Here is a 14903-nt window from a genome sequence, read left to right as displayed (position 1 = left end):
TCCCTTAGAGAGACTTTTTCCATTTTAGGCCCAAACACCATCCCTGCTGACAAATCAGCAAAATTCGAATCTATTGACTATTTAATTATAATTCTCAATATTTTTTTAGCGGGAATATTGAGTTCGTCTACATGTTGTGATATTGTTAGATGATTATTTTTTATATATATAAATGATCCTTTTATGAGATCTTTGAAAAAGAATGGTTCGAATCATCAGATTTTATTGATGCTTAGGCCTACATGTTATTTGTTTTCTTTATAAGGATGATTCTTGAAAATGTATGATTCGGATCATCGGATTTCACTAATAGTTAAGCCCACATACAATTCCTTTTGGTGGATATTAAAAAGGAAACATGACAAGTAGATGTTATAAGGTATCACTAATAGTTAAGCCCACATACAATCCGTTTGGATGAGTGAATGGAAAATTACATAGAATTATAAAACGACAAAATTTAGATTTCCATTATTTCAATTTCTGGCAAATGAAGATTTCAATATTTGGATTTTTGTATGTCAAATTTTGTAAATGGCACTATGAAAATTGTAAAATGACGCATACTTCGGTGGAAATTAGGGCATCAAATTTGTAAATCGCACTATGAAAATTTGATGCCCTAATTTCCACGATTTTTTCCGCATGTCATTTAATAAATTCCGCGCTTAAGTTGCCAAACAAGGGAATTGTCAATTTCTCCTCTTAAATTCCCAACTTTAAACTAAATTCCGAATTATTTTTCCTCCATTAAATAGAGGGTAATAGAATGAGTCTATACAAAATTCCTATTTAGATGAAGATAGAGAGAGGTAAAGGCAAATATGCAAATCTTAGGTGGTTGTGAGCGAGCGGGATTTTATCTGATAATTGGAATCATTGTGAGACTAGAAAATCAAACTGGTCTTAATCCAAGTATATTCGTAATACAACCATACAGATACAGCACGCGCATAGGATTTACCCTCTTAGCCTCACGTAAGCACGAGCACTAAACTAGCATGACAATCTTTAGCTTTTACTTTGCTTTTTCAATAACACGATTTGCTTATCTTATGCATACGATACAAGGAAATTTTTCAGACCAACAAGACAAAGAAAGAAGGATATGTTTTGAACACTACTCCACTTTCATGAGTAGCCAAATTGAGGTCAAGACAAGGGAATCTATTTGCCAAATTGTGCATGATATATATATTTATTCTTCTAATGGGTTTTGTTCTTTCAAAAGAATTATGTATCACATAAATGTTCTTCAATCAAATTTAAAAAGTAAAAAAGAAAAATTCTTCTGTCCTAAAAGATATCCACTAAACTGCATCTCGTCAAGAAAGAAATCATATAAAATGCATTTAAAAAAAAAAAACAATCTTACATCTCAACGGGTTCACTGTCGAAATTCCGGAATTAAGAAAACTTTACAGCACAACCAATCAAATGTTTTCTCAATCTGACGATTTTGGCAACGAGTTGGAAGGCCCTGAGAAAATAAGTCCTCTCTGGTATGGTATCTTATTAATTGTTGCATCTTTGTGGATGAGAGGTTCGGCGGCTCGAGCCACGTGAGGGATAACATCCGGAGCTGCTTGTCTTTCTCTCAAAGACGCCCAAGTCACCACATATAGACCAGCAATAATTAGTAATCCCCCTAAAACACTGTTGTCACATGTAAATAGAAGACCAAATAAGCATCACTCCAACAAAATGCTAGCTCGGCCTCGGCCTCAGCAAATATATATATATAACAGTACATCTATGGCCAACCAACAAAAGGATTTTGTCACACAAGTATTGGGTGTGACCAAAGCATACCTTCCCAAATAAATAGGGCTTCCAAGGAAAATTCTTGACAAAAAGGCCGAAGCTGCAGGTTGAAGTGGATTGTAAAGAGCAACCAAAGCAGGCCCCAAAATCTTATTGCTCCATGTCAGCAGTCCATAATTAAGGGCAGATGCAACAGTTCCCTGAAAACCAAAGAGTGATATTCACAACTTTTAACAATTGAACCCGCTTTCACATAAGATCTGCTAGAACTGTTAATAGCATAAAGAATTCAAAAGAAATGTTAATAGCAATATTATCAACTGTATGATTCAATAATTGCAAAAAAGTTACAGGCTAGTTAACTTGTAAAGCAGAAGATATTATAAGGAGCATCAAAGAGCCAATAGACATGCCATAGAGCTGTCATCAGTTATATGAGGCATAATTATGCACTCAGAGTTAATGAGTGATCAATCAAAAACACACTCACATAATCAGAGTCAACGAGTGGTTAGGTTGCTGATTATCCTCTGTAATTTACATGGCTTGTTGTGTCAGTTTGCACTGAAATGAAACTTAGGGTGGAGTAATGCAGCATAACTAGCATGGGGGCCTCTCACTGGTTGAGCTAACTGATGCTGAATTTGAGTTAATCAATCATGAAGATGAAAAGAGGGTCTTGTGGAGGTAGAAAGAGGGTCTGAAGCCTTTTTTTTGGGGTTGAAGTGTAATAATCCGAAATTATCACCCGAACCGCCAACACACAGACAATTTACTGGCACCCTCAAATTGGGGTATATGTTCGAAGCTCCAAATTAAAAACAAGTCAGCAGATTACTTTTACAACTTTTTGCTTGCATTTGGAAATAACTTGGGCTCTCTTTGGTAATGTTTTTGGTTTATGCTATTTTAGTTCAAGATAGAGAAAGAAAAAGGAAAGTTTAGAAGAGTTATGCTAGTGAGGGAGAGATGAGAAAATACGTAAAATGGTTTATGAAGTAAAGACAAATTTACAACTTTACATAATTGTTTATTTTAAGTTTTAGTTTTATGTGTTCTCCATGATTTCTTCCTCACCTTTCTCCTCTCTCATCTCCCTTTCCTCCCTTTCCCCTCCATCTTTTTACTAAGAAAATAAGCAAACCAAGGTGAAAGTTAGTTTGCTTTATGGGATGAAAAATTTGGCAGAGCTTCAAAGTCGAATGACACAAAAGAAAAAAGTTGACTTTTTATATAGTGTATATTCTTTAAGATATTAAGTTTAAACCCTTTTGATCCACACAGTATTTAGTTCATCAGCCATTAGAACCCTAGACAGATTAGTTCATCTAAGAAGGTTTAGGCTTCTGTTTATTTTAAATCCCAATAGCACAAAATATTTTCTATAAATTAGTAATCCATTCCAAAAGAACACAGCATTCCATCAGTCTATAGATTCCTTACATACCCGAGGAGATGAGAATGAGGATCACTTCCAGAAGTCTAAAAGAATCACACTATTGGTCTCTCTCTCTCTCTCTCATCTTTAAAATCACTTGCACGTCAAAGCACAATCCCATGTTTAAATAGTCACTCAAACTTATCTTTGTATACACGAGGAATTATGATTAAGAGTGCTGACAAAATTTCACATGGATAAAACCAGATTCAGCTAAATATATCATTAATTGGAAACTTACAGCGTAAATAACAGCAAAAAGCTCAGACTGTGTCAAGCTCCAGTCTGTTGACTCATTTGTCATAAATAATGCGGTCACCACCATCAAAAGAGCACCGAAGAAGTATGAATATGCTGTGACTGACAAGTTGGCAGGATATCTTTTCAAAAGTGGAGCCTGAAAGTTACCACAGTAATAAATGGAATGTCAAGTTATCAACTGAGAGAAATTTAAAACAAATGATATTTATATATTTCCAAGCAGTTGAACAAAAATGTATGCACTAAAGAAAGGAAAAGGTCACTCCACCACCTTGTGGATGTTATTTTATTTCATACTGTCCCCCTGTTATGTAAAAACTGAAAGTGTCCCTGCCTCCACAACCCCCCTACCCGGATTTATGTATAATGTATTCTATTAAGATTGACAATGCATGTATCTCCCTCAATAGAACAAACCAAAAGTTTATAAACATCAACTTTTGATCATATGGTGACTGGTGGAGAAAACGACAGATTTTATAGCTTCAAACATCAGAGTTGCTACAAAATGCATGAGTTGTAATTAATTTGCAATGGAAAATGTTGAATGACCCAATACCAGATTAAATCATAGGCTGTAAAGTGACTTTTTGAACCACGGAATGTAACAAAATTCATGAGCGTGTTAAAGTGAATTTTCCCCTTCAAAGAATGTAACTAAATAAAACCAAAACAAATACAACCATTTTCAACCAAAATATATATCAGGTCAAACCCCTATCAGCCCCATAGTATGCACCTAAACATCTAAGGGATGGTCTAGGACATGCAAGATGGTGCAGAACATGATGGAATCACGAAATTCCAACAACAAATCAGCAAATAAGCAGGTATGTCAATGAAGCAAAGAATGCGAACGTAATCAAGTGTGATGCTTCCTATCCATAGGAGTGATGCCTATGAAACCATTTGGTGGAGAACTGGTAGTTAGTGTTATCCTGTTTATTCTTTAATTGGTGAACCCTAGCAAACAATCAAATTTAACCTTTCCCTTAATTTTTTTCAAACCCTAACTTCACAAATTCCCAATTTTTGTAACCCTAACCCTAATTTCCCCAAATCTGATAAGATCGATAAAGATTATTAAAGCATATCTCCACTACATACACACACAGACTGGAATCAGTTTATCTTGAGCAGCCCTCTTACCTTCTTCGTTTCTACTTTTAGATTTCCAATTTCCGAGTACGATGGCTAGGAGGTTAGAGAAATTGATGTGGGATTTCGTTTAGAATGGAGCTATAAGGGAAGAAGGATAATTCATATTTGTAGAAATCAAAAGATAGATGAGGATTAGCTATTGGAAACTCATTGAAAGGCCAACGTCTTGTTGGGGAAATAGTTGTGAACAGATGAGTTAGTAATTGGAAAGTCCTTAAAAAGGACATTCTCAAAACTACTCTTGTGAGGGCACAATGCAGAACTGACAGAGACAGGAAAAGTCTAGCCTGCCATAGTTTGAGCATTGTAAGTTTGTATCCATGAGAGAAGCAGTTTAGGAACATCTATAATAGTAGTTTAGGCTGTTGAGGATATATGCTTGTATCTGAGACAAGCAAGCTAATTAATTAATAATTGTTGTGTACATTTATATGATTCATTTCAGTTAATTACATTCATCTAATATGTATGTGAATTATCGCTTACTATGAATTTCTAGTGCAACAGAAGAAATAAATGCACAGAACACACATTCATCCATTTGAAGTGCATTTTTGTCCTAATTTTTCTCACATCCCTGTTATTCAATTCATATCAGATTTCCCAGTAAACCAACAATTTACTGAATTGTTTGCTTCTTCACAACTCTGAAATGTTAACAGTATACACACATATCAGGAGTTAGTAAACAAGTAATAGCTATGCTAACCAATGATACACCTACAAAACAACGACTTGGAAAGCAGCCTACCTCTACATAAGACAGAAATTCTATGATCAAAAGTAAGAAACCAATTATACTGGCCTAAAAATTTGGGTAAAGCCAAGACTTAATTACACTTTCCAATAAATTCTCGAAACAGATTTTCTAGTTCGAACTCCTTCAACTAGTAGCAAGCTCACATTTTGGCTGAAAGAAAGAAAGTATTTTCCCAGAACAAAATGGAAAGGAAAATAAAAGAAACACAACATTTCTCAGAAGGTTTTCCCAAAAAATAAAAGAACGAGGTTATGTACATCATTCCTTCACTAAATTGAAAAATAATAGCACTGAACAAGCTCACCTAGCACTTATTACCTAACCTTGTGTTTGGATGGAGGAATAAACTTGGAATTTGTACATAAGGTAGAAGTTTTAAATTGACATGTACTAATTCCCTTGTTTGGGTTCATAAACATAGAAATTTAGAAATTCTATGTGGGAAAAAATGGAATATGGAGGTCATAAACTCCAACTTCAAATTCCATCTAAGTAGGTGTCATTTCTAAAATTTCAAGACAGTGAGAGGTTTAGGGTTTATATTTCATAGATGAATCCCACTATACTTTTAGATTACCCAAACCAGAAACTCTGCAAATTCTAGAACTTTAAAATCTCATCCTTTTAAATTCCATCATTTTGAAATTCTTTAGTACTCTTAAACTTATTCATCCAAAATCAGGGTAAGTGACTTTGAGGCCAATTACAGTTTTTTTGGCTAACCTAGGAGCAATGTAAGGGAATGGTCAAACGTGAAAAGCCACTCACCAAGAAATCAACAATCTTGCATTATTTTTCACTTCTAGTTCTAGTCTTCTAGATAGGTATCTGGCATAAGTGGCATGACAGAGGCATCCCCACATTCTAGAGAGCTTGGTAAGTCAACATAATTGATCAGCCAGGAGATTTTTTTATTTTTATAAATCACACACCTAAAAAGTAAATGAGATAGTTATAGATTCAACAAATCAAGTTAAAGTATAAAGTCATGCACCTGAATGGCTAAAAAAGCGGCCATGCACATACAGTTCCCTAATAAGCATAAAACTCCAAGATGAAAATGATCTAGCCCAAACTCTAGAAAACTAGACATCAACCATCCAGCTGGCTCCGGTTGACCTCTGGCACTTATTTCGCTCTGTGCTGCAAAGTCTGGCTCTATATATCCAATCAAAACAGGTCCCCGGAATAAGACCATTAATATGGCTCCAAAAACACATACAAGTGTACCGCCAACCTTTGCCTGCCCTTCAGTTCTAAGCAAGTTCACTCTTTCTGTACTGCATGAACACTTTCACATATGATATTGAACAAGTAATATCTAAACATGCAAAAGTGTGCATCTCTACGTGTAGAGAAATATAAACTGACCCCATTAGAACAGCCAGGATAAACGTAAACACTGGGATAGCAGGCTGTATCGCAGCAGCATAAGTTGGATTTGTGTAGCCAAGACCAATAAGAAACAAAAGCTGGTTGCCAAAGATCCTATTTAATATAAGAAAGCAATAAGAATCAAATGTCAAAGGGATGCTGCATCAATCAGCCCAGTAGATTAGTAATATAAGTAATCACGATATGATTATAAAGGTAGCACTGAAGCATCTAGTCTTACCCACTTAGTCCAAGAAAGAAGAAGGACATGAACAGGCGTCTATTCATTGGTTGTCGAATCCGTCTGCACACAGGATATGAGAAATGTTACATACTACTATGTTTTGTGCATTTACAATCCTACTTGAAAGTAAACTGCATAATCATGTTCACACAGATGAAGAAGCTGATACGCCCATGTTCAAATTCAGGACCCATTTGGATATACCCCTCAAAAGTTTAATTGCTCAATGTTATTCCACGGTATGACTTCAAATACAAATGAATCATCATCTATGGTGCTATTATATAAAGAACACTCATCCTAACAAATAAAAGGCCACCATTGATGGGTTGGACCCACCAAAGTAGGATCTTTGGAAGGACATATGGGTCTGGTCCTAAAGTTCCACGGTTCTGGCATACTGTATCCATTCTTAAGAATCCAACCCGTGCAGTTGCACTTGACACCTGAGACTTTCACCAGGCCATGAGACAATGGCTCAGAAATATTGTGATGATCTGGTAATAAAACTCCAAGGAAGTGACCATGAATGGTGAAAATGGTTCTCAACTTGATTGCATTATTTTCAAGATGATAGATTAAGAGTCTATGCAAGAAACAATGCAAACATTCGATTCCCAAACATGCCCTAAAACAGCGGGAACAAAAGTCGCAATATCAAGATAAATAAGTCAGAAATCATGGTCTGCGTCTGAGCATACAATACAGAGTTGTTGCTGGATTAAACCCGAGTTCACAAAGTATGAATGTTGAGAGAGAGGGGAGAGATGACCCAAATGAAATTTGGATTACATTAGTTGCAAATGGAATCGAAATTGATGGGTGGCATAAGGTCTAACGAAATAAATATAACAGATAAAAGAGATCATACTTTTCACGGACATAGGCGATGGGAGCAAGGATGGCAAGAGCAAGGAGGTCCCGGAATACGCAGAATACAAGCTGGTTGATGCCAACATTGAGAGCCACTTTGGTAATTACATGATACCCTCCGTTGAAGAGCTGAACCACAGCCATGGCCGCATGTGCCCTCCAAACATCACCTCCTCCAACTCCAACAACCCCTGCCCCTGCCATGCCGGCAGCTGCCATCACTCTCTCCCTTTCTTTTCAGATTTCAGGTGTCTAAGGGAAGGGGGAGAGAGAGATTTGAAGGAAATGGTAGTTTGTTTTGTTGGCTCAAGAGACTCAAGAGCGGTTGGATTTTGTGTGAGTGAATCAAACTCTATCTGTATGTATGTGGACCGGACAACCCTTTATCCTTAGTCTTCAAGTCTCCTCACTGTTTGCCGGTTTTGGAGATTCTCTTTCCATACAATAAAAACAAACACAACCACTATTTTGTTATGATTTTATTTGCATCGGCGGCGGCATTTCCCTTCTTTTTTTTTAACCTCAAATTCCCAATCGGCTTCTTCTTTGTTTTCTGTCTTTTTCTTTTTTTAACCTTTTCTTTATTGCTCTCCTCCTTTTGAAAAGTACAAATTAAAATTACTGTTGTGGGTATAAGAAATTTTTTTTTCCTTGGAGTAAAAAGTTAATTACTGTAAAGTTTAACAGGCCTGCAATGCAACATGTCAAAGTTTTTGGTTTTGCGGGTTCTTGTCATGAAATTTGGATCAATTACCACTAATGATAAGATTCATTAGAGCCTTGCATATCGGGAAATAAAATTTAAGCATGATCTGCCGCTGAATTGTTCGTTTCCATTTTATTTTGATTTGTTTGAACATGTCTACTCTTGTAATTTTCGATTGTAATTGTTTTTATTTCTCTATAATAAAAAATGCATTAAGCCAACACAAACGTAAACCAAAAATCCAGTGATGGGATTGAGCACTTTTTGCCCCTAACTAATTTGTTGACACATACCCTCCTACTTAACACAAAAACCTGAACACAAACATAAACCAAAAATCCAGTGATGGGATTGAGCACTTTTTGCCCCTAACTAATTCGTTGACACATACCCTCCTACTTAAACACAAGTTAAATAAGGTCATCCATTGCTTTTGAATGACAACACACGCATATATTTAGTCAGTCTTCACGTTATCCGACTTCGTTCCCTTGATTTATCAATTTTCTTTCCTTTTAGAGCAAGTCCACCCCAAAAGGCTAAGGGCACTTCCAGCAGTCAACCCCTTGCCATGGCAAAGGGGGGGCTAAGGCTGACACTATTCACCTCAATAGTGTCTGCCCTTGTAAATAGTAAGTTGCACTTCCAGCAGTTGCCCGGGCAAAGGGCAAGTACTATTCAATTTTTTGTTTTTTTTCACAAATTTGTTTACCTAAACAATTAATTTGGACAATATTTTCGGATAAAATATTCGGAGAAAATTTTCAGATAAGATTTTCAGTTTCAAATTTCAGATAAATTTTTGTTTCAAATTTCAGATAAATTTCATTTGAATTTCAACTGAACATTTCAATTTCAAATTTCAGATAAATTTCATCTGAATTTCAAATTTCGGATAAGATTTTCAACCTATAAAATTGCGCCACGTGTCATATGAATTTCAAATTTCAAATAAATTTCATTTGAATTTCACCTTTTCATTTGAATTTCACATTTCCGAAAATTTTCATTTAAATTTCAAATTTCGGATAAGATTTTCACCCTATAAAATTGCGCCACGTGTCATGTCTATCGACCTAAATTTTTCTATAAAACTAAGGCTCAGCTCCACAAACCTCTCACACTACATCTTCTCAAAAATTTCATTTCTCGGATTTTAGATTTCAGATTTCAGATTCCATATTCCATTCTCAATGTCGGACATGGAGGAGGTCTTGGAGAGGCAAGAGCGAGAAATAAGAGAAAGAAGGCGTAGACGAGCTGCAAGCAAAAGAGCCCAGAGAGATCTAGATCAACAACTTGTCATGGCTGTGGCTTTGCTTGATGAAGAAAACCAGAGCAGTCGTGGTTCACATGAAGGCCGTGCAGCAAATGTTGACAGACATAGGCATTCTCGGGGTAAGAATCTTATGGAAGATTATTTTATCCCAACATCTCTGTACTCTGATGTTCATTTTCGAGGGTGATATAGAATGCAACAACATTTGTTCAATAAAGTCATGCATGATATTTGCAATTATGATGAATACTTTGTTCAAAAGAGAAATTGTGCTGGTGTTTTGGGACTGCTTCCCGAACAAAAGTTCACAGCTGTTATACGAATGTTGGCGTATGGTGCATCTGCTGATCAAGTGGATGAGATTGCCCGAATGGGGAAGTCCACTGCTTTGGAGAGTTTGGTTAGATTTTGCGATGCAGTCGAAAATCTGTACACCAGGGACTACCTGCGCAGACCTACGCCCAGGGACTTGCAACGACTTCTACAGAAAGCTGAACGGAGAGGATTTCCAGGAATGATTGGTAGCATCGACTGCATGCACTGGCAATGGAAGAATTGCCCAACCGCTTGGCAGGGAGATTACGGAAATCGGAAAGGCCAAAAAAGTATCATCCTTGAAGCTGTTGCAGGATTCGATACATGGGTTTGGCACGCCTTCTTCGGAGTTGCTGGATCTCAAAATGACTTGAACGTCCTAGGTCAATCCCCGGTGTTCAACGATGTTTTGAGAGGAGAAGCCCCGAAAGTCACATATGAAATCAATAATACCGTCTACCAAACTGGGTATTATCTAGCTGACGGCATCTACCCGAGGTGGACAATGATCGGTTCATAATTGTATATTATTTCTTACCCTTCTAGCTTATGATTTGGTTATGTTTTTGAGTTAAACTTGTGCTTTTAATCCTTTTTGTGTTTATCTTTCAGTTAATTGAGCTTTAGGTAACAATGATGGCTTTGGAGAACATAATTCATGCAATTCAAGCATGTTAAGGCCTAATTTGGATGAATTGATGAAGAGCTTAAAGACAAATTCATTATGGCTACAGCCCCCTGCCAGTCCAGTTCCGTAGGTCATATTGCAAGCTTTGTTTCAGCAACCTACATAGCTCGGATGAGGACACATTCTTCATGAAAGTTGCTCCAATTGGTGTGTACTATAACATATCCAAACTTCAGCCCCATTGGATAAATCTGGAGTCCGTTACCTAGCAAACACAGAACCATGCTCAGGATGGATCTTATCAGCGCGGAAAATGAGTTAGCAATTTGTTTCGGCCTTAACTTCTTCCTCCGACCTTGGATTGGCCCAAATAACATATGGATGGAAAGAAGACATTCTGAACTTCAATTTAGAGTGCTTAAAGTCCTAATTTGATTAAGAGAAGCCCAAGTTGTAAGCCCTTGAAGTTGCTGGTCATGCTGACCTCAGCATGTGCTGGTTGGATGCTTGGTCATGGTGAGCTAGGTATGAGCTATCATTTCTGGTTGGAAGCTTGGTCATGGTGACATGAAGATGAGCTAGGGCTGCTGGTGGGATTTAGTGGTGAAGTGCATCAACCAATTCAAGATTTTCTAATACAAGTGCATCACCCATTTCAGATTTTCTAATACAAGTGCATCAACCATTTCAGATTTTATAATTCAAGTGTTGTATGCATTAGTCTTATTGAATTCTGATTTTCACTTCCCCTAGGCCTATAAATAGGGAAGTTCTCTAAGCTTGTAATAACACCCCAAGGGGGGGGAGCTCTCAAGCACTTCTCTAGAGCTCCCTTCCCTTCTCTCCCTCAAATTCTCTTAGTTTCCCTTTGTAGTTCTCAATTGTTGTAATAAGATCATTCTATTAAATTTTCTTTGTACTAAATATCAAACACTTTTCCTTTCTCTTCTTCTAAATTCTTCAAATACTCTCTTCTCCAAACACTTCCCAAACACTTCTCCCATTTCCTTCATCAAATTCTCTAAAGTTTTCAAACACATGTTCTTCCAAAATCCTCAAAGTTCTCAAACATCTCTCTACTTCCCTTCTCTTCCAAAAGTCTCCATGTCTCAAACACTTCACAAACACATTTCTCTTCCTTCCCTAAGTTCTCAAATTCTCCAAGTTCACAAACATCCTCCAAGTTCTCAACCACTCTCTTCCAAACCCTCAACTTGTGATACTCGCAAGTGCACGAGCCGTTCGGTAGTATAGCGTATGTAAGTGCGAGGTCGATCCCACGAGGATTGGTGATTGAATGATCCAATTCATTTTCCCTACACAAAACAGAAATGAAAAAGAAAGGAAATAAATAAAACAAGGAAGAAATAACTCAAGCAAATAAGTTCCCAAGTTCAATTAGATTAACGGATTGATTCTAGCTAAAGTATGATTAAGCCATGGTGTGTGGTCATAACCTTGTGTTCCTAATTCCCTAATTTGATCATTTGTTGTCTAACCTAAAATTAAGCATTAGGAACCCATTAAGCATAGAAGAACATTTTAAACAACCAAGTATGTATCTAATCCCTGTTGTCGAATGTCCATACATACTCTTCCTATTCATAGTTCAATTCGAATTAAAGCATGGTGTATACTCTTAATTCAAACCAAGATAGCTAACATGCAAGCCTAAATGGTGATCAATCATTCAAACTAGCATATTAACTTATAAGCATAATGAATAAGAACAAAAACCATAATTGAAACTTGGAAACTAATTCAACTTGAAAACTTAAGAAAAGAATTTACATAACAAAGAAAAATAAATTACAACTAAGAAAACATTAAGGAAACTAAGAGAACTTTGAGGAAGAAAGGAAGTGTTTGAGAACTTTGAGGAGGGAGAAGAAAGTGTTTGGGAACTTTAGAGAATTTTGGAAGAACATGTGTTTGAGAGCTTTGAGGATTTTGGAAGGGAATGTGTTTAAGACATGGGGAATTTGGAAGAGAGTGTTTGAGAACTTGGAGGATTTGGAGAAGAAAGTAGAGAGGTGTTTTGAGAGCTTTGTGGATTTTGGAAGAGAGTGTTTAGGAACTTTGAGAATTTGGAAGAGAGTGGTTGAGAACTTGGAGGATGTTTGTGAACTTGGAGAATTTGAGAACTTAGGGAAGGAAGAGAAATGTGTTTGTGAAGTGTTTGAGACATGGAGACTTTTGGAAGAGAAGGGAAGTAGAGAGATGTTTGAGAACTTTGAGGATTTTGGAAGAACATGTGTTTGAAAGATTTAGAGAATTAGAAGAAGAGAAAGGAAAAGTGTTTGATATTTAGTACAAAGAAAATTTAATAGAATGATCTTATTACAACAATTGAGAACTACAAAGGGAAACTAAGAGAATTTGAGGGAGAGAAGGGAAGGGAGCTCTAGAGAAGTGTTTGAGAGCTCCCCCCCCTTGGGGTGTTATTACAAGCTTAGAGAACTTCCCTATTTATAGGCCTAGGGGAAGTGAAAATCAGAATTCAATAAGACTAATGCATACAACACTTGAATTATAAAATCTGAAATGGTTGATGCACTTCACCACTAAATCCCACCAGCAGCCCTAGCTCATCTTCATGTCACCATGACCAAGCTTCCAACCAGAAATGATAGCTCATACCTAGCTCACCATGACCAAGCATCCAACCAGCACATGCTGAGGTCAGCATGACCAGCAACTTCAAGGGCTTACAACTTGGGCTTCTCTTAATCAAATTAGGACTTTAAGCACTCAAAATTGAAGTTCAGAATGTCTTCTTTCCAGCCATATGTTATTTGGGCCAATCCAAGGTCGGAGGAAGAAGTTAAGGCCGAAACAAATTGCTAACTCATTTTCCGCGCTGATAAGATCCATCCTGAGCATGGTTCTGTGTTTGCTAGGTAACGGACTCCAGATTTATCCAATGGGGCTGAATTTTGGATATGTTATATTACACACCAATTGGAGCAACTTTCATGAAGAATGTGGCCTCATCCGAGCTATGTAGGTTGCTGAAACAAAGCTTGCAATATGACCTACGGAACTGGACTGGCAGGGGGCTGTAGCCATAATGAATTTGTCTTTAAGCTCTTCATCAATTCATCCAAATTAGGCCTTAACATGCTTGAATTGCATGAATTATGTTCTCCAAAGCCATCATTGTTACCTAAAGCTCAATTAACTGAAAGATAAACACAAAAAGGATTAAAAGCACAAGTTTAACTCAAAAACATAACCAAATCATAAGCTAGAAGGGTAAGAAATAATATACAATTATGAACCGATCAAATACCCCCAAACCTAGATTTTGCTAGTCCTCGAGCAAAACAACACAAAACAAAGTTAAAAACAAAACTAGAAGTTAACTAAACCACTTTCGTAGGTAACTCGATTGCATTTAGCATATGCAACAAGCCTTTAAACCTCTAGGCATCCCTAGTAGGAGGAGTTGTGTCTCCTGAGGGTTTAACAGATACGATACCCACAAACGTTTTACTGACTCTGTAAAACAAAGTAATTAGAAAACTTAAAGATTGTTAGTCCTTAAGCAAAACCAAAAACAAAAACAAACACAAAAACACAAAGAACTTAAAACAATTTTTCCGAACATTTTCTGAAGAGAAATGACTCATGCACATGACTTAAACGTTTTAACAATAAAAGCTCAATTTTTAGACATTATTTACAAAGCGGCAAAGTTCTAAACACAATATGCTCAAAGTGTAGTAGTGTGATAGCCAAATGCAACAAATTCCCCAATCTTAGTTTTCACACAATTTCAAAAATCATACAAAGCATAAGTTCAACTTCAAATCTCACCAAAGTTGTCCTCTCACAAATGAATCACTCAGAAGAGGGCTATAATGCACACTCAGTTATAAACATGAGAATAGAGTTAAACCATAAGGGACTTAACTCGCAATAGAAATATGAAGAACTTGCATTAATATGATCTCAAGAAGGATGTCAAACACTTAAAAGTAGAAAAATGAATGCAATTCAACCACATGACATTTAAGATCAATTTAGGTCTTTAACATGGGTTGTAATGGGGCCAAGGGTGTAAGGTGAGTAAGAAATGAAGGATATGGATAATACAA

The 14903-nt window shown here is 36.7% G+C and overlaps 1 protein-coding gene across 1 annotated transcript; it reads right to left on the bottom strand.

Annotated features, from left to right (window-relative positions):
* Positions 1-1325: 1325 nt before the first annotated feature.
* Positions 1326-8297, bottom strand: UMAMIT2 (nodulin MtN21 /EamA-like transporter family protein). Its single transcript, XM_021954538.2, has 7 exons — positions 7874-8297; positions 7000-7062; positions 6756-6872; positions 6379-6664; positions 3444-3599; positions 1813-1964; positions 1326-1656 (listed from the first exon to the last, which is right to left on the bottom strand). Exons 1-7 carry the CDS (start codon positions 8092-8094, stop codon positions 1446-1448), a joined length of 1206 nt encoding a protein of 401 aa, XP_021810230.1. The 5' UTR covers positions 8095-8297; the 3' UTR covers positions 1326-1445.
* Between the last annotated feature and the right edge of the window lie 6606 nt (positions 8298-14903).

This window comes from Prunus avium, chromosome 1 (genome assembly GCF_965620075.1).
Source record: "Prunus avium chromosome 1, drPruAviu1.hap1.1, whole genome shotgun sequence".
Taxonomy (NCBI): domain Eukaryota; kingdom Viridiplantae; phylum Streptophyta; class Magnoliopsida; order Rosales; family Rosaceae; genus Prunus; species Prunus avium.
The sequence above is the reverse complement of the archived record's forward strand: the minus strand, read 5'-3'. Positions and strand labels throughout refer to the sequence as shown.

Coding starts and splice junctions, on each gene's coding strand:
- UMAMIT2 (XM_021954538.2), bottom strand. CDS start 8,094: ATGGCAGCTGCCGGCATGGCAGGGGCAGGGGTTGTTGGAGTTGGAGGA. Junction 7,063..7,873: donor ATCGCCTATGTCCGTGAAAA/GTATGATCTCTT, acceptor TCCTGTGTGCAG/ACGGATTCGACAACCAATGA. Junction 6,873..6,999: donor TTCTTTCTTGGACTAAGTGG/GTAAGACTAGAT, acceptor TATATTAAATAG/GATCTTTGGCAACCAGCTTT.